We start from the raw sequence: 19,626 nt of genomic DNA on the forward strand, positions 1-19,626 counted from the left end.
AAAGAGAGACTGTGTGAGAGAGAGAGAGTGACTGTGTGTGAGAGTGACTGTGTGTGAGAGAGAGTGACTGTGTGAGACAGAGAGATGTGTGTGTGAGAGAGAGAGACTGTGTGTGTGAGAGAGAGAGAGAGACTGTGTGTGAGAGAGAGAGAGAGACTGTGTGTGTGAGAGAGAGACACTGTGTCTGTGTGTGAGTGAGACTGACTGTGTGAGAGTGAGACTGACTGTGTGAGAGTGAGACTGACTGTATGAGAGGGAGAGTGACTGTGTGAGAGTGAGAGAGTGACTGTGTGAGAGTGAGAGAGAGTGACTGTGTGAGAGTGAGAGAGAGTGACTGTGTGAGAGTGAGAGAGAGAGAGAGACTGTGAGAGTGAGAGAGAGAGAGACTGTGTGAGAGAGAGAGAGTGACTGTGTGTGTGAGAGAGAGAGAGAGACTGTGTGTGTGGGAAAGAGAGAGAGCGATAGTGTGTGAGAGAGAGACTGTGTGAGAGAGAGAGAGAGTGACTGTGTGAGAGTGAGAGAGAGAGAGAGACTGTGAGAGTGAGAGAGAGAGAGACTGTGTGTGTGAGAGAGAGAGAGACTGTGTGTGAGAGAGAGAGAGAGACTGTGTGTGTGAGAGAGAGACACTGTGTCTGTGTGTGAGTGAGACTGACTGTGTGAGAGTGAGACTGACTGTATGAGAGGGAGAGTGACTGTGTGAGAGTGAGAGAGTGACTGTGTGAGAGTGAGAGAGAGTGACTGTGTGAGAGTGAGAGAGAGTGACTGTGTGAGAGTGAGAGAGAGAGAGAGACTGTGAGAGTGAGAGAGAGAGAGACTGTGTGAGAGTGAGAGAGAGAGAGAGAGTGACTGTGTGTGTGAGAGAGAGAGAGAGAGAGACTGTGTGTGTGGGAAAGAGAGAGAGCGATAGTGTGTGAGAGAGAGACTGTGTGAGAGAGAGAGAGAGAGCCTGAGAGAGAGAGAGAGAGATTGAGAGAGAGAGAGAGACTCTGAGAGAGAGAGAGAGAGACTGTGAAAGAGAGAGAGATACTGAGAGAGAGTGACTGCGAGAGAGCGAGAGACTGCGAGAGAGAGAGACTGCGAGAGAGAGAGACTGCGAGAGAGAGAGACTGCGAGAGAGAGAGACTGCGAGAGAGAGAGACTGCGAGATTGAGAGACTGCGTGATTGAGAAAGAGCGAGACTGCGTGATTGAGAAAGAGCGAGACTGCGTGATTGAGAAAGAGCGAGACTGCGTAATTGAGAAAGAGAGAAACTGCATGATTGAGAAAGAGAGAGACTGCGTGAGATCGAGAGACTGACTGTGAGAGTGAGAGACTATGTGAGAGTGAGAGACTGTGTGTGAGAGTGAGAGACTGTGTGTGAGAGTGAGAGACTGAGTGTGAGAGTGAGAGACTGAGTGTGAGAGTGAGAGACTGAGTGTGAGAGTGAGAGACTGAGTGTGAGAGTGAGAGACTGTGTGTGAGTGTGAGAGAGTGACTGTGTGTGAGAGAGAGAGACTGTGTGTGAGAGTGAGAGACTGTGTGTGAGAGTGAGAGACTGTGTGTGAGAGTGAGAGACTGACTGTGAGAGTGGGAGACTGTGTGTGAGGGAGCGAGAGAGTGACCGTGAGGGAGCGAGAGATTGACTGTGTGTGTGTGAGGGAGCGAGAGATTGACTGTGTGTGTGTGAGGGAGCGGGAGAGTGACTGTATGTGTGAGAGAGCGGGAGAGTGACTGTGTGTGTGAGGGAGCGGGAGAGTGACTGTGTGTGTGTGAGGGAGCGGGAGAGTGACTGTGTGTGTGAGAGAGCGGGAGAGTGACTGTGTGTGTGAGGGAGCGGGAGAGTGAATGTGTGTGTGGGGGAGCGGGAGAGTGACTGTGTGTGTGAGGGAGCGGGAGAGTGACTGTGTGTGTGTGAGGGAGCGGGAGAGTGACTGTGTGTGTGAGAGAGCGGGAGAGTGACTGTGTGTGTGAGGGAGCGGGAGAGTGAATGTGTGTGTGGGGGAGCGGGAGAGTGACTGTGTGTGTGAGAGAGCGGGAGAGTGACTGTGTGTGTGAGGGAGCGGGAGAGTGACTGTGTGTGTGTGAGGGAGCGGGAGAGTGACTGTGTGTGTGAGAGAGCGGGAGAGTGACTGTGTGTGTGAGGGAGCGGGAGAGTGAATGTGTGTGTGGGGGAGCGGGAGAGTGACTGTGTGTGTGGGGGAGCGGGAGAGTGACTGTGTGTGTGAGGGAGCGGGAGAGTGACTGTGTGTGTGAGGGAGCGGGAGAGTGCCTGTGTGTGTGAGGGAGCGGGAGAGTGACTGTATGTTTGAGGGAGCGGGAGAGTGACTGTGGGAGGGAGGGCGAGGCCGCATGCGAGAGGGAGGGCGAGGCTGCATGCGAGAGGGAGGGCGAGGCCGCATGCGAGAGGGAGGGCGAGGCCGCATGCAAGAGGGAGGGCGAGGCCGCATGCGAGAGGGAGGGCGAGGCTGCATGCGAGAGAGCGTGTCAGAGAGAAAGTGTGACTGTGAGTGAGAGATTGACAGAGAGGGAGAGAGAGAGAGTGACAGAGAGAGTGACAGAGAGGGAGAGAGAGAGGGGGAGAGAGAGAGAGGGAGAGAGAGTGACCGAGAAGGGGAGAGAGAGAGTGACCGAGAAGGGGAGAGAGAGAGTGACAGAGAAGGGGAGAGAGAGAGTGACAGAGAGAGAGAGAGAGTGACAGAGAGGGAGAGAGAGAGCGTGACAGAGAGGGAGAGAGAGAGAGTGACAGAGAAGGGGAGAGAGAGAGTGACAGAGAAGGGGAGAGAGACAGTGACAGAGAGAGAGAGAGTGACAGAGAGTGACAGAGAGGGAGAGAGAGAGAGTGACAGAGAGGGAGAGAGAGAGAGTGACAGAGGGAGAGAGCGAGAGTGACAGAGAGGGAGAGAGAGAGTGACAGAGAAGGGGAGTGAAAGAGAGGGAGAGAGAGAGAGTGACAGAGAGGGAGAGAGAGACAGTGACAGAGAGGGACTGAGAGAGAGTGTGTGAGGGAAATAGGGAGGAAGAGAGTGACAGACAGACTGAGAGAGTGTGAGGGAAGGAGGGAGAGAAAGTGACAGAGAGACTGAGAGAGAGTGTGTGAGGGAAGGAGGGAGCGAGTGTGAGGGAAGGAGGGAGTGAATGTGAGGGAAGGAGGGAGCGAGTGTGAGGGAAGTAGGGAGAGAGTGTGAGGGATGGAGGGAAAGAGTGTGAGGGAAGGAAGGAAAGAGTGTGAGGGAAGGAAGGAGAGTGTGTGAGGGGAAGTGGGAGAAAATGTGAGGTAAGGAGGGAGAGAGTGTGAGGGAGGGAGAGATTGTAATGGAAGGAGGGAGAGAATGTGAGGGAGGGAGAGAGAGAGTATGAGGGAGGGTGGGAGGGAGTGTGAGGGAGGGAGGGAGAGAGTGTGTGGCTGTGAGTGAATTTGTGGCTGTGGAAGAGTGTGACGTGAGGGAGAGAGAGTGACAGAGAGAGAATGATTTTAAGATAGAGAGATTGTCTGAGTGAGGGAGTGTTTGTGCATGAGGAGGGTGTGTGAAAGAGTGGGTCAGGGAGAGAGGGTGATAGGGGAAGGGAGTGGGAGGGAGAGGGTGCGAGGGATAGAGGGAGAGAGTGCGAGAGGGTGAGAGGGAGGGAAGGCAGGGCAAAGGGGAGAAAGGGCGGGGAGAGAGTGGGAGGGAAGGGAAGGGAGGGAGAGGGAGGGGAGGGAAGGGAAGGGAGGGAGAGGGAGGGGAAGGGAGAGAGTGCGAGGGGGCAGGGAGAGAATGCGATTGAGGGAGAGAACTTTAGGGAGGGAGGGTGAGAACATGAGAGAGGGAGAGAGCTTGAGAGGGAGAGAGCTTGAGAGGGAGAGAGAGTGTGTCTGTGAGAGAGAGTGTGTCTGTGAGAGAGAGTGTGAGTGTGTGTCTGTGAGAGAGAGAGTGACTAAGTGAGGTAGAGTGTGAGAGTGAGGAGAGAGTGTGTGTGAGGGAGAATGGGAGAGTGTATGTGTGAGGGAGAGAGAGACTGACAGAGAGAAGGAGAGTGACTATGAGAGAGAGACAGAGAGAGTGTGATAGGGAGAGAGAGCGACTGTGAGCGAGTTAGAGTGTGTGTGTGAGGGAGAATGGGAGACAGTATGAGAGAGGGAGAGAGAGTGAGGGAGAGAGTGTGAGACAGTGAGAGAGAGAGACTGTGTGAGAGAGTGTGTGACAGAGAGAGAGAAAAGGAGTGAGAGAGAGTGACTGACTGATGGAGAGAGAGGGAGAGTGACTTTGAGAGAGAGTGATTGTATGAGTGAGAGATTGAGTGAGGGAGACTTTGTGTGTGAGGAGGGAGTGTGTGAGAGGGGGTGAAGGAGAGAGTGTGAGGGAGAGATGGGAGAGTGTGTGAAGCCGAGAGATAGAGAGTACGAGGGAGAAAGGGAGGTTTGTGATGGGGAGTGGGAGAGAGTATGGGGAAGAGAATGTGAGGGAGAAAGGGGGAGGGTCAGAGAGAGTGGGAGGGAGAAAGGGAGGGAGAGAGTGCGAGGGGGGAGAAGGTGCGAGGGAGGGAGAGAGTGCGAGGGAGAGAACATGAGACAGTGAGAGAGAGAGAGTGACTGTGTGGGAGAAAGAACGTTAGTGCAAGAGAGAGAGTGACCGTGAGAGAGAGAGTGACTGTGTGAGAGGGAGAGCGTGACTGTGTGAGAGGGAGAGCGTGACTGTGTGAGAGGGAGAGCGTGACGGTGTGAGAGGGAGAGCGTGACGGTGTGAGCGGGAGAGAGTGACGGTGTCAGAGAGTGTGTGACAGGGAGTGGGAGCGAAAGCGAACATGGGAGACTGAGAGAGAAAACGAATGTGGGAGAGAGAGAGAATGCGATCCTGGGGGAGTGAGAGAGTGAGAGATTGAGAGAGAGAATGTCTATGAGAGAGAGTGTGCATGTGTCATTGTGAAAGAGAGTGTGTGAGAGAATGGGACTGTGGGAGTGCGAGATTGAGAGTGGGAAAGGTGGAGAGAGTGTGTCCGAGTGTGAGAGTGAGAGAGAGATTTCTTGTGTGTGAGATGGAGTGTTTTTCTGAGAGAGAGGGTTTGTGTGTGTAAGATGGAGTGAGGGAGGTAGATGTAAGAATGGGTGGAGCAGAGTTGTGTATGTGCGTATGTGTGTATATGTAATTTAGTAGATGATGTCCTTTGTTGATTCTTACAACATATTAAAGATTCCCTCCTTTTCTGTTTGTCAAAATAACAAGAGGAAAAAGAAGAGGATGCAACCACTGAGAATCTTGCTTCTGATGATTTTGATTATGAGCTGCAAGGTGAAAACGATGTGCAAGGAGATGAAACAACAGCGCCACCTGAAGAAGGAGGTGAAAAACCATTACCATTGTGTCTGTCTTTTAAGATTTCTTATCATGTTTCATTCCAGGTGGCTGTAAACTTCTATTTCATTCTTTTCAACACAATTTTAAAAGCCTCATCCTTGTTTTCAAATCTCTCCTTGGCCTTGCCCCTCCCTATCTCTGTTCGGGCCTCTGGAGCATCCCTGATTTTGCTCGCTGTACCCTTGGTGGCCATGCTTCAGGTGCTTGGGTCCCAAACTCTGGAAATCCCTCCCTAAACATCTCCAACTCTCTCCCTTCTTTTAAGGTGCTCATTAATACACACCTCTTCAACCAAACTTTAGGTCAGCTGTCCTAATACTGCCTCTCTGAAGCCCCCATAGTTGTTACCAAGTTTGTATGTCAGCCTGCAAATAAGAATGGTAGCTTTTTGATGGATGGAGGCAACCATGGTATGGTGGATGTGGCTCACCCTGCTCTCCTATCTTCCATTCAGCGCCATGGAAAGCAGGCAAAGTGTGACTGGAGTGCTTCTGAAATGCTATCAAACATCACAATTAGTTAAACACTCACGTGGTGGTGCCTTTGGAGGGGCAGCCCTGGTTTCTATCTCAGGAAAAGAAGCTACCTGGTGCACTTAGGATCTATGAAAAGTGTGTTGATGTTGGTTTGGAAATGTGACTATTCAAGTCCTGGCAAGTGAATACAGTCTGACCTGTCAGGCATACTTTCATTGGTCATCCACATCTCTCAGAGATAAAGAAATTGCTGTTGGGAAACTCAATGATATCAGTGATAGTGGTGGTGTGTTACTGTTCAGTCAAGGGGTCGAGTAGACATGGAGCGGATGTTTCCACTCATGGGGTATTCTAGAATGAGAGGCCATAGTTTTAGGCTAAGGGGTGGTAGATTTAAATCAGAGATGAGGAGGAACTATTTTTCTCCAAGAGTCGTGAATCTGTGGAATTCACTACCTCAGAGTGCAGTGGATGCTGGGACACTGAATAAATTTAAGGAGGAGATAGACAGATTTTTAATTAGTAACGAGTTGAAAGGTTATGGGGAGAGGGTGGGAAATTGGAGTTGAGGCCGAAATGAGATTGTACTGAATGGTGGGGCTGAATTGCCTACTCCTGCTCCTAGTTCTTATGAGTCCAAATTACTGTCGCACCATGTACTCATAAATGTATGTTGTAGTCTGGAGCTATGGATAGTGATGGCAAAGTCTCTAATTTTCTTTCCATCACATGGCTGACCAGGAATCTCTCCTGCTCTTACTGACTGCCATTGATATGTATTGGAAGGATTTGCAAGTTGATAGTCAATCTGTCTGGCCACATTATGAATGCACCTTCCATCAAGTCCTGGTGTGGGACTTGAACCTGGAGGTTCTGACTCCGAGGCAGGGACACTACCAGCTGTGCCACCATAATAGCGTTCCTAGTGTTTTTGGAAGAATGGAAACAATATGTAGAATTTTAACGGACATAAGGAAGTGGGCACAGGTGTGGGTGCGAGGTGAAATCCTGCAAAGTGTTGTCAGGTCAGGAACCTGACATCATCCTACCCTTTTCCATGTTTCACTGGGGAGTGGGGTGGGGTTGGGTGGGGGGGGGGGCGTCGTTGGTGGGTGAGAGGGGTGGTGTGTGGAGGGGCTCTGAAATGAAGTACGTTAAAAACATCAGGACATAAGAAATAGGAGCAGAACTAGGCCATTTGGCTTCTTGAGCCGCCCTGCTAGTCAGCAAGATCAAGGCTGACCTGATTGTGGCCTCAACTCCACTTTTCTGCCTGCCGCCCTTCCCTCCCCATTACCCCTGACTCCCCTGTAGATTAAAAATCTGTCTAACTCAACCTGGAATATAATCAATAAGAAATTTAAACAACGTGATTGGAATGCCTTGATAATTCTGTACAACTTCAATACTTATTTGCAATGTACATACAGCCTGAAGGATTTTACCCAAGTTTCAACCCCTCAGTGCTCTATGGCTAAAGGCCTTTCCCCATTGTGCTTCTGTGATGACTGCCGCAGGTTTTAGTGCGTTCCTCAGCATGTAGTCCTGGACCTTGGAATGTGCTAGTCTGCAACGCTTGATCATGGACAACTCTACACTGGAAGACCAGCAAATTTCAGGCAGACCATAGAGCATCTTTCATCCGTGTTGCTGGTCCTCCAGCACAAATTGATGTTTATCTTGCTGTGCCTCCCTGGGAACTGCCCTTAGAGCACAGAGTCATGCGTTACAATTCTGCTCAGGATGAACCTTGACAAAAACTACTACATCTCTCTCCTGACCTTCCTGCTACCGTGCAATGTTGCCAATGGGGAAAGGTGGCAGATAGCCCTCCTGCCTCAAACAAAAACAAAAAGTGCTGGAAAAACTCAGCTGGTCTGGCAACATCTGTGGAGAGAAAGACGGAGTTAACGTTTCGAGTCCGTATGACTTCTTCAGAGCCCTTCTGCCTGCCTAAACTTCAATTGAGTCACTTACTTGGCCAATGAAGAGTGTCTTCTAGCTTCTCCTGACATTTTACTAGCTGGGGGTGGGGGTGGGGGTGGGGGGGTGATTTTGGGGTGGGGGGTGTTGTTGTTGGTGGCAAGTGTCTCAACCACATAGGGGAACCACAAAGTAAACCCTGGACATCTCATGCACTGTTGTGGGAAGTCATTTTTTTTGGCCCTCTTTGGCCCATGGAGGGACCTCCTGATGGCAATCTGTCTCACATCTACCTTCTCCTCTCCCCCTCCCCAAAACATTGATGCCGCCTGCCCTCGCTGTCTGAGCACCCCCCCCACCCCCCACCCCGACCCACTCACATCACCAGAACTTTCCTGATTGACCCCTGTGCCCCTCTCAGAACTCACTAACCGAGTTGTGAGGGTGCAGGTCAATCAATATATACTTTTCCTCTAGGTATATCTCTGGCAGTGACCATTGCTCCTGATGGTGCTGTTGAGGCTGCCTGCCATGTTGTCAGTGTTCTGATTTGACTGGCAGTTTTGGGAGTGTACAGCTGTCCTTAATAGGATGGCTAGCCTGGCAGCAGCCACCTAATTGGTCTTCTGGCCCTGATGGTGGCACCCTTACCACCTCGGCAAAATCCTGGCCTAATTGTTAAATGTTGCTACTTCATTTTTTTTTAAGATTGCGGACTCAAGGTATTCCAGCTGGTAGATTAACACAATTGAAAACAAACAGAGTTTAGAAAGGTCATTGCGTGGGATAGGGGGTGCTGGTTAGGAAATGTTAGAATCTGCTTTGTTATACTTCCTAATCAAACTATTTTTAGCTTTGAGTCGTCATCCATTTTAAGTTGTTCATACCGAGACCTCAATAAGCTAGAATAGGTTTGAATATCACACTTTGACTGTCAGAATGGGGGAAGCCCAATGGATAAGTAGCCAGGATGTCTCCTGTTCTTTTGTATCATAGAAACAGCCATTATATCATAGCCTGGAGATTTGTATGGTGGAATCTCATTTTCTTACACATTGTTGAGCATCAGGTAACATAACTTGGTGTCATAGGAGGAAGTTCTGGACTTTAATGGGAGGGATAAGTGCAGTTTCCCTAGAACAGTGAGGGCCATTCCGGGGAGAGCTCACGGACGGTCAGAAGAAAAACACCTCCAGAGGTCACACCTGATCACCTTGAGTATGCAAGGGACTAGGAGGTCTAAGTTCATTTTGTAACCATAATAATTACTGTATTGCTGAAAAGAGAAAAATGCTGTTGAAACTTTTTGTCTTGCTATTATCAGGATAGATTTGCAAGATTGCCAAATCTCAAAGGAAACAACAATTTATAATGCATGAGAAATGGGTGCTGATTGTTTGACAAGTGGACTCGGATTGGTGGATTGCCATAGAGAATGTACCAGGGAACAGTTAACTCCAAAGCTTTAAATTCAAACCAGGCAATGTGACTCTGAATGGTCAAGGCGTTGCTTTGGGGAATGAACCAGGGAATGGCTGTCCCCCAAGCTTTTGTTTAGTTGAAAAAGGTGCAATGCATGGGCATGTTTTTTTTTGCAAAGGACAGGGCCCTGTGTGTGAATATATGTAGCTTCTAGCACACGTAAGTGAGCCATACTGCGAACCCAACTAATAATCTTAAATTGGTTGTTAGCGTAATCCTTAACACAATTGGGATTGTTTAGTAAGTGTTGTCCAATTACGGAATTGCACCTAATGTTGGACACTATGTCCTGAGTTTTGCAGGCATGGGCTGGTTGAGTACAGTCAGTGCTTTGCCTGTTGTGAGCAGCTTAAAGGGCATACTGTGTGATACGACCCATCAGTCATTGCGATTTACAGCCTACATACCTAGTATCACGCTGGCACTGAAATTCATACATCACATTACTCATTGTGTGCTAGACAGAATATCTTTGTGGCTTGACGGCAGAATCCTGTTAATGGAGAATACACTTGTGTTGCTACTGCAGAGTAGCAACATGAAACAGCGAGCACCACCTGTTGCTCAAATTTATGAGACACCTTACCCTTCCAGGGTAATCTGAGGTAGCCTGGGCACTTCCAGGGCCAAAAGTCGCAGCCTTATATTCACACACACACGTTTCTGTCCTTTGCAAACAAAAAGAACATGTCCACGCATTGAGCCTTTTTCAACTAAACAACAACTTGTGGGATAGCCATTCCCTGGTTCATTCCCCATGGCAATGTCTTAACTAATCGGAGTCAACTTGCCTGGTTTGAATTTAAACAAAAGTTTGGTAGTTAACTGTTCTCTGGTGTATTCTCTATTGAAATGTCTCCACTAATCAGAGTCTACTTGCCAACCAATCAGTGCTCTCTCATCATGCAATATGAATTGTTGTTCCCTTTGAAATTTGTTATTCTTGCGTCTGCCCTAATGAGTGCAAGATGAAAAGCTTCAACAGTGTGTCTCTTCAGCAATTCTCAAGTTCTGTACTACCAAAGGACTATTAATAATTACTGTATTTTTGTGTCTGAGTAGTAAGCTTGCATCTGGACAATATCCTTAAGTTTGAAGCCCAAGGAATCATTTAACCAATCATGGGAGAGTTCCTTACACCAGGACACCCGGAGACAAGATGCTCATGCTTTGACTCAGTTAAACATCCATGGCAAAGCCCAGTCCTGCAGCAATTGGGCTCCTGACCTGCTACAAGTCTCACTGTTTTGGTTGGGACTATGATTTGAAAATTCCACCCAATAACTTTATTTTGTTCTATATCAGGAACATGTGCTCATTATTTGATAGACAGCTCGGCTATGTAAGTGGAAATGTGCATTTAGGAAATGAAATTGCAATACCTGTATATGAGCACTACTTGCAGAAGGACTTTTTAAAAATTCATTTACGGGATGTGGGCTCAGCTGGCTGGGCCAGCAATTGTTACCCATTCCTGGTTGCCTTTGAGAAGGTGGTGGTGAGCTGCCTTCTTGAACCACTGCAGTCCATGTGGTGTAGGTACACCCACCGTGCTATTAGGAAGGGAGTTCCAGGATTTTGACCCTGCGACAGTGAAGGAATGGTGATACATTTCCAAATCAGGGTGGTGAATGACTTGTAGGGGAACTTCCAGGTGGTGGCGTTCCCATGTGTCTGCTGCCCTTCTCCTTCTAGATGGTAGTGGTCGTGGGTTTGGAAGGTGCTGTCAAAGGAGCCTTGGTGAATCCCTGCAGTGCATCTTGTAGATGGTGTACACAGCTGCTACTGTATGTTGGTGGTGGAGGGAGCGAATATTTGTGGATGTGGTGCCAATCAAGTGGGTTGTTTTGACCTCGACGGTGTTAAGCTTCTTGAGTGTTGTGGGAGCTGCACTCATCCAGGCAAATGGGGAATATTCCATCACATTCCTGACTTGTGCCTTGTAGATGGTGGATGGGCTTTGGGGAGTCAGGAGGTAAGTTACTCATTGCAGGATTCCTAGCCTCTGACCTGCTGTTGTAGCCACAATGTTTATATGGCTAGTCCAGTTCAGTTTCTGGCCAATGGTAACCCCCAGGATGGTGATAGTGGGGGATTCATGATGGTAATGTCATTGAATATCAAGTGGCGATGGTTGGATTCTCTCTTGTTGGAGATGGTCTTTGCCTGACACCTGTGTGGCACAATTGTTACTTGCCACTTGTCAGTCCAAGCCTGGATATTGTCCAGGTCTTGCTGCATTTGGACATTGACTGCTTCAGCATCTGAGGAGTCGCGAATGGTGCTGAACATTGTGCAATCATCAGCGAACATCCCCACTTCTGACGTTATGATGGAAGGTAGGTCATTGATGAAGCAGCTGACGATGGTTGGGCTGAGCCACTACCCTGAGGAACTCCTGCAGTGATGTCCTGGAGCTGAGATGACTGACCTCCAACAACCACAATCATCTTCCTTTGTGCTAGGTATGACTCCAACCGGTGGAGAGTTTTCTTCCTGATTCCCATTGACTCCAGTTTTACTAGGGCTCCTTGATGCCACACTCGGTCAAATGCTGCCTTGATATCAAGGCCAGTCCACTCCTATGTCACCTCGGGAGTTCAGCTTTTTTGTCCATGTTTGAACCAGGGCTGTAATGAGGTCAGGAGCTGAGTGGCCCTGGTGGAACCCAAACTGGGTGTCAGTGAGCAGGTTATTACTAAGCAAGTGCTGCTTAATAGCATTGTCGATGACCCCTTCCATTACCTTACTGATGATCGAGAGTAGACTGATGGGACAGTAATAGGCTGGGTTGGATTTGTCATGCTTTTTGTGCAATATTCCACATAGCTGGGTGGATGCCAGTGTTGTAGTGTACTGGAACAGCTTGGCTACGGGCGCAGCAAGTTCTGGTGGCCAGACCAGGTAAAAATGACAGATTTCCTTCCCTAAAGGACATTAGTGAACCAGATGGGTTTTTACAACAATTGACTATGGTTTCATGGTCATCATCAGACTTTTAATTCCAGATTTATTTTCATGAAATTTGAATTCCACCATCTTCCATGGCAGGATTCGAACGCAGGTCCCAAAAGCATTACCCTGGGTCTCTGGAATACTAGTCTAGCAACAATACGCCATCGCCTCCCCACAAACTAAACATATGTTGCTTTGACTACAGAGCAACTTGCAGAGGAGGTGGAGAGGGGCACGGACGAGGAATTAAGTAAAAAGCAAATGGAAAAAACCCTCTCAGATGACTTCTTCTATGACTATGAGGATGTATACTTCAAACCGTTCATCACACCAGACTCAGAAATTCCAGAAGATCTGCTTACCTTTTTGTATCCTTCATTAAAACAGCAAAACTGCTTTACCTTCTGCATAAACATTTGCTGTCAGAGCATTGTACCCTACTGTATAGTAATTATAATTTATTTTCCAAATTAATTTGAGTATACAGTAAATTTATTGCTGAATTTATCTCTGTACAGTAAATTAATTTTTTCAGAAATGAAATCGTGTACAGTAAATTCTGTCGTTTCCCAAATTAATCTGTGCGTAAATCTTTGCCAAATTAATGTGTGTACAGTAAATTTAATTGATAGTTTGATTAGTTGAACATATTACAGTTTGTTTTCCAACTTCTACCCTCCTTTGACTCTTGTCTTGCTTGACCATTTTTGACCCCAGATATTCTTTTGGTTACGATTGCACTCGACGTGTGAATATTCAACTCATAGATGAGCAAACTATAATGTTTGTGGCTGGTAACCTGGTAATCCTAATGAATATTAAGACCAAGGAGCAAAGGCACGTTCGAAGCAGCTCTGGAGGGGGCATTGGCACTGTGATGGTATGTTAGAGGGTCATCTATGGCTCAGTTGGGAGTGCTCTTACCTCTGAGTCATAAGGTTCCAGTTCAAATCCCAGTCCAGGACCTGAGCATGAGATCAAGGCTGACTCTCCAGTGCAGTACTGAGGAAGTGTTGTGCTGTCAGAGGTGCTGTCTTTGGATCAGACATTAAGCTGAGGTGCCATCTGCCTGCTGGAGTGGATGGTTAGATTCCATGGCACTATTTTGAAGAAGTGCAGGGCAGTGTTCTCTGGTGCCTTGGCCAATATTTATCCCTCAATCAACACCACAACAAACATAATTTCTGGTCATTAACACATTGCTGTTTGTGGGAGTTTGCTCACACAACTGTCTGCCATGTTTCCTACGTTACAACAGTGACTACACTTCAAAAGTGCTTCATTGGCTGTTAAGCGATTTGACATGACCACTGATGGTGAAAAGTGTTACGTAAATGGAAGTCTTCCCTTTTTTTGTCTCACTCCACCATTGCATTTCCAAAACACTGTAAATAAAATAATAGCAATAATAGTACACTATAACCTCTCCAATCTGGAATGCTTGGGACCAAGTCATTTATGGATTTCTGAATTTTCTGAATTACAGAATAACTTTAGAATGTTTAACTACAGGTGTGTGAACTGGAAAACACCATGGATATAAATATTTACCTGAGACATAAAACAGTGATAAAATATCATAAAGCAGTGATGAAAAATGGTTTTACTGATCCAAACACTGAATCTTCCATGTTTCCACACCCAAAGAACTCTGCTAAAATGGAGAGAGATTGCAGAACTCTGCAGTACAGAGGGATCTGGGTGTCCTGGTACATGAATCACAAAACGTTAGCATGCAGGTACAGCAAGTGATTAGGAAGGCTAATGGAATGTTGTAATTTATTGCAAGGAGAATGGAATGTAAAAGGGAAATTTTGCTACAGTTGTACAGAGCATTGGTGAGACCAGATGTGGAGTTCTGTGCATGGGTTTGGTCTCCTTATTTACGAAAGAATATAATTGCATTCGAAACAGTTCAGAGAAGGTTCACTCAGTTGACCCCATGGGATGAATGGGTTGTCTCTTATGGGGTTAGGTGGGACAGGCTGGGCATGTATCCATTGGAGTTTAGAAGAATGAGAGGTGATCTTTTTGAAAGATAAAAGATTCTAAGGAGATTTAAGAGGGTAGTTGCTGAAGGTATGTCTCTCCTTATTGGAGAATCTAGAACCAGGGGTCACAGTTTAAGAATAAGATGGATATGAGGAGAATTTTTTTCTCTGACAGTCGTTATTCTGTGGAATTCTCTTCCCCAGAGAGCATAGGAGGCTGGGTCATTGAATATTTTTTGGGCTGAGTTAGATAGATTCTTGACTGACAAAGATTGAAAAGTGCACAAGAAAGTAGAGGCCACAATCGGCTCAGCTGTGACATTCTCACATGGAGGCTCGAGGGGCTTAATGGCCTTCTCCCCCTCCAAAACGTGTCTGTCCGTGGCCTAAATCTTGCAGTCCCCAGATCGTTAGATATGCCTGTGAAGTTTGAACTTTCGATGGCCCTGCTACCCAGGGGCCTCCGAAAAAACTTCTGATCCTGAGTTAGAAACTTTGGACAGATGTCACTTACTTAACTGGATAGTTACCCAGGAAACATTGGACAGAAAAACCCTAGTCTAACTCTGGGGTGACTACACAACTGATACAGCAACTCATCCCTTGAGCTCCTGACCCGACCTGACTAGCCCCACTACCTGACTCAACCTGACCCCTGATCTGACCTGACTTGCCCCATCCATCTGACTCCCCCAGACCCGATATGACTAGCCCCCACCACCTATTTCTGTCCCTGACCCCTGACTCCCCCGTTATGATCTGTCTAACTCCCCTGATCCCCCAACTCCCCCGACTTGATCTGATTAGCACCCACCCTGACCCAACTCACCCCCAATCTGACTTGGCTAACCCTCACCCTGACCCGACCCGATCTGACTAGTGACCCCAACCCTTACTGATTCCCCGACCTGATCTGATTAGCCTCCATCCACCTGACTCCCCCAACCCAAACCCACATCCCCTGACTCCCGCCTCTAACTCTCCATGACTCCCCCAGACCCCTGAACCCCAATTCCAGCCTCACCCCCCTAACTCCCCCCAACCCAACCTGACTAATCCCTGACCTGACAACCCCTCCCGATCTGACCCAACTAACTACCTCACCCACTTGCCACCCCGCCCACCTGCCACCATACTCACTTAGCCATTTTCCTCACCCACATATCACTTACACATCATTCACTCACACATTGAGAAGTCTGGGGACCTTGAAACACTCAACAGAATATGACAGCTAGAGCCATAAAAAGGGAGTGTGGCTCCTGCACTAATTTGCTTTGCTGCTCTCTCTGAGGATTCCTGCACTGAGAGGGTTCTTCTGCTTCATGGTTTGGAAGTCGGAGCCTTTTCAACATATGCAGGTAAGTGGGTGGTTTTATGGCTGATCAGTGTTGGACACTGGGGTTCCGACTCTGATCAGAAGTTTTGGGTTCATGTGTTCGTCAAATGATACCAGTGACGTCGAAAGGATGCTTGTGTCTGCTCAAAAAAATTCTTGCGAACTAGTGTTTCCTGGCTTTGGATTTCTGGATAGTGCAAAATGCTTCATTTATAAACATATAGCCAGTTTGGTCATAACTGCTGTTGAAATAGGTGAAAGTACTTGTTTAGTTAGAGCTGAGATCACTAAATAATATTGGTGTTTTTACGGTGCTTTATCACTTTGGAATATTAAATACTTAATTTGATTCATTTTACTCTAATGAGATAATGAGGTCGTTTAAACTTGTAGATTTGAGCACCTAATCTAATTGACACTCCCAAGGCAGTACCAAGGGTCTGTTGCGCTGTTGGAGGTGCCATCTTTCAGATGAGGTATTAAACTGATGGTCTGCCAGTCCACTCCCTACCTCCCCACCATAAAAAAAGCCACCAGCCATCTCAGGTAGACATAAATGTTCCCATGGCACTATTTCAAAGAAAAGCAGGGGAATTCTCCCAGTACCATGACAATATTTATTCCCCAATTATTAACACCTTTGAGAAAACAGCTTAGCTGTTGATTTATCTTATTTCTGTTTATTGCATCTTGTTCACAAATTTGCTACCGCTTTTCCTTACATCACAATAGTAACTCCACTTTCCATGTAGTTCTTGGTTGTGAAGCACTTTGGGAAATATTCAGGACATGAAAGAACCTGCTTTTGGACAGAGCACACATGCTAATGATGACATTTCCTCTTAAGAAAAACCCATCCTAATACCTTTCTATCCCCTACTCTAGTGCTATCTGTCTCTCCCATTCCTCTGAGCACCTTGTTGTTCCTCTCTTGTATTATCTCCTGGTTCCCACATCCCTGCCTTTCCCAATAGCACTAGCAAATCACCCCACGGGGAATTTGGTCTCTGCTCTGTTTAGGTGCAACCCATCCGACCTGTTCGGGTTCCATCTTCCCTAGATCTGTTCCTAATGTGTCAGACATTTAAAGCCCTCCCTCTTGCACTACCTCCAGCCACACATTTGTTTCATCTTGAGTTCAGATATTGAAGGTTTGTCTGTTATCCTAAAAATATTAATATAGGCTGTTACACCTGGGCAGGACCAGGACTGATGTCCTAGGGGGAACATTTGCTAGAGTGGTTGGGGAGGGTTTAAACTAAAATGTCAAGGGGATGTGAACCTATGCAAGGAGTCAGAGGAGGGGGAACCAAAGACAAGAACAAAAGACAGAAAGTGGAATAAGAAAAGTGATAGTCAGAGAAGTCAAGGTCAAGAATCAAACAGGGCCTCAATGAAAATAGTGGGAATGGGACAGGTAATGTTAAAAAGACAAGCCTTAAGGCTTTGTGCCTTAACGCGAGGAGCATTCGCAATAAAGTGGATGAATTAACCGTGCAAATAGATGTAAACAGGTATGATATAGTTGGGATTACGGATACATGGCTGCAGGGTGACCAGGGATGGGAACTGAAGATCCAGGGGTATTCAGTATTTAGGAAGAACAGACAAAAAGGAAAAGGCGGTGGAGTTGCATTGCTGGTTAAAGAGGAAATTAACGCAATAGTGAGGAAAGATATTAGCTCCGACGATGTGGAATCTATGGATAGAGCTGAGAAATACTAAGGGGCAAAAAACATTACTGGGGGTTGTATATTGACCCCCAAGCTGTAGTGGTGATGTTGGGAATGGCATTAAACAGGAAATTAGAGATGCTTGTAATAAAGGAACATCTGTAATTGTGGGTGACTTTAATATGCATATAGATTGGGCAAATCAAATTAGCAACAATACTGTGCAGGAGGAATTCCTGGAGTATATACGGGATTTTTTTTGGACCAATATGTTGAGGAACCAATGAGAGAACAGGCCACCCTCGACTGGGTATTGTGTAACAAGAAAGGAATAATTGGCAATCTAGTTGTGTGAGGCCCCTTGGGGATGAGCGACCATAATATGATAGAATTCTTCATCAAGATGGAGAGTGACGTAATTGATTCTGAGACTTGGGCCCTGAATCTTAATAAAGGAAACTACGATGGTATGAAGCGCGAGTTGGCTATGATGGATTGGGAAACGTTACTTAAAGGGATGACGGTGGATAGGCAATGGCAAACATTCAAAGAGCGCATGGGTAAACTGCAACAATTGTTTATTCATGTCTAGCGCAAAAGTAAAACAGGAAAGGTGGCCGAACCATGGCTTACAAGGGAAATTAGAGATAGTATTAGATGCAAGGAAGAGGCATACAAATTGGCCAGAAAAAACAACAGACCTGAGGATTGGGAGCAGTTTAGAATTCAGCAAAGGAGGACCAAGGGATTGATTAAGAAGGGGAAAATAGAGTACGAGAGTAAGCTTGCAGGGAACATAAAAACTGACTGTACAATTTTCTATAGCTATGTGAAGAGAAAAATATTGGTGAAGACAAATGTAGGTCCCTTACAGTCAGAAACGGGAATTTATAATGGGGAACAAAAAAATGGCTGACCAACTAAATACATACTTTGGTTCTGTCTTCGCAAAGGAGGAGATTAATAACATACCAGAAATGTTGGGGAACACAGGGTTTAGTGAGAGGGAGGAACTGAAAGAAATCAGTATTAGCAGGGAAATGGTGTTGGGGAAATTGATGGGATTGAAGGCCAATAAATCCCTGGGCCCTGATAATCTACATCCCAGAGTACTTAAGGAAGTGGCCTAGAAATAGTGGATGCATTGGTGATCATCTTCCGAGATTCTATAGACTCTGGAACAGTTCCTACAGATTGGAGGGTAGTTAATATAACCCCACTATTTAAAAATGGAGGCAGAGAGAAAACAGGGAATTATAGACCAGTCAGCTTGACGTCGGTAGTGGGGAAAATTCTAGAGTCCATTATAAAAGATTTAATAGCTGAGCACGTGGAAAACAGTGGCAGAATCAGACAGAGTCAGCATGGATTTATGAAAGGGAAATCATGTTTGACAAATCTACTGGAATTTTTCGAGGATGTATCTGGTAGAGTTGATGAGGGGGAGCCAGTGGATATGGTTTATTTGGACTTTCAGAAGGCTTTTGACAAAGTCCCGCATAAGTGATTGGCGTGTAAAATGAAAGTGCACGGGATTGGGGGTAGTGTATTGAGATGGATCGAAAACTGGTTGGCAGACAGGAAACAAAGAGAACAAAGAACAAAGAAAAGTACAGCACAGGAACAGGCCCTTCGGCCCGCCAAGCCTGCACCGATCATATTCCTGTCAAACGAAAACATTTTGCACTTCCAGGGTCCATGTCCCTCTATTCCCATCCTATTCATCTATTTGTCAAGCTGCCTCTTAAACACCACTATCTCAGTACCTGCTTCCACCACCTCTTCTGGCAGTGAATTCCAAACACTCACTACCCTCTGCGTAAAAAACTTGCCTTGCGCATCTCCTCTAAAGTTTTCTCCTCTCACCTTAAATCTATGTCCCCTAGTAATTGACTTTTCCACCCTGGGAAAAAGCTTCTGACTATCTACTCTCTCCATGCCACTCATAATTTTGTAAACTTCTATCAAGTCGCCCCTCAATCTCCGTCGCTCTAGTGAGAACAATCCGAGTTTCTTCAACCTCTCCTCGTAGCTAATAACCTCCAGACCAGGCAGCATCCTGGTAAACCTCCTCTGCATCCCCTCCAATGCCTCCATATCCTTCTGGTAATGTGGCGACCAGAATTGCATGCAATATTCCAAGTGTGGCCTAACCAAGGTTCTATACAGATGCAGCATGACTTCCCAGCTTTTATACTCAATACCCCTGCCAGTGAAGGCAAGCATGCCATATGCCTTCCTGACTACCTTATCCACCTGTGTTGCCACTTTCAGTGACCTGTGGACATGTACACCCAGATCCCTCTGCCCATTGATGCACTTAAGGGTTCCGCCACTTACTGTATAATTCCTATATTAGACCTTCCAAAATGCAATACCTTGCATTTGTCCACATTAATCTCCACCTGCCATTTCTCCGCCCAAGTCTCCAACCAATCTATATCCCGTTGTATCCTTTGACAATCCTATTCACTA

At 46.7% G+C, this 19,626-nt stretch overlaps 1 protein-coding gene across 1 annotated transcript in view; it reads left to right on the forward strand.

The window, feature by feature from the left end:
* Positions 1–19,626, forward strand: part of LOC121290732 (cilia- and flagella-associated protein 44) — a 375,801-nt gene that overhangs the window by 155,798 nt on the left and 200,377 nt on the right. The window contains exons 2-4 of the mRNA XM_041211577.1: positions 5,181–5,297; positions 12,354–12,516; positions 12,866–13,028. Coding sequence (XP_041067511.1) covers positions 5,181–5,297; positions 12,354–12,516; positions 12,866–13,028 — 443 coding nt within the window. The remainder of the gene's footprint in view (positions 1–5,180; positions 5,298–12,353; positions 12,517–12,865; positions 13,029–19,626) is intronic.

Source organism: Carcharodon carcharias, chromosome 18, assembly GCF_017639515.1.
Source record: "Carcharodon carcharias isolate sCarCar2 chromosome 18, sCarCar2.pri, whole genome shotgun sequence".
Taxonomy (NCBI): domain Eukaryota; kingdom Metazoa; phylum Chordata; class Chondrichthyes; order Lamniformes; family Lamnidae; genus Carcharodon; species Carcharodon carcharias.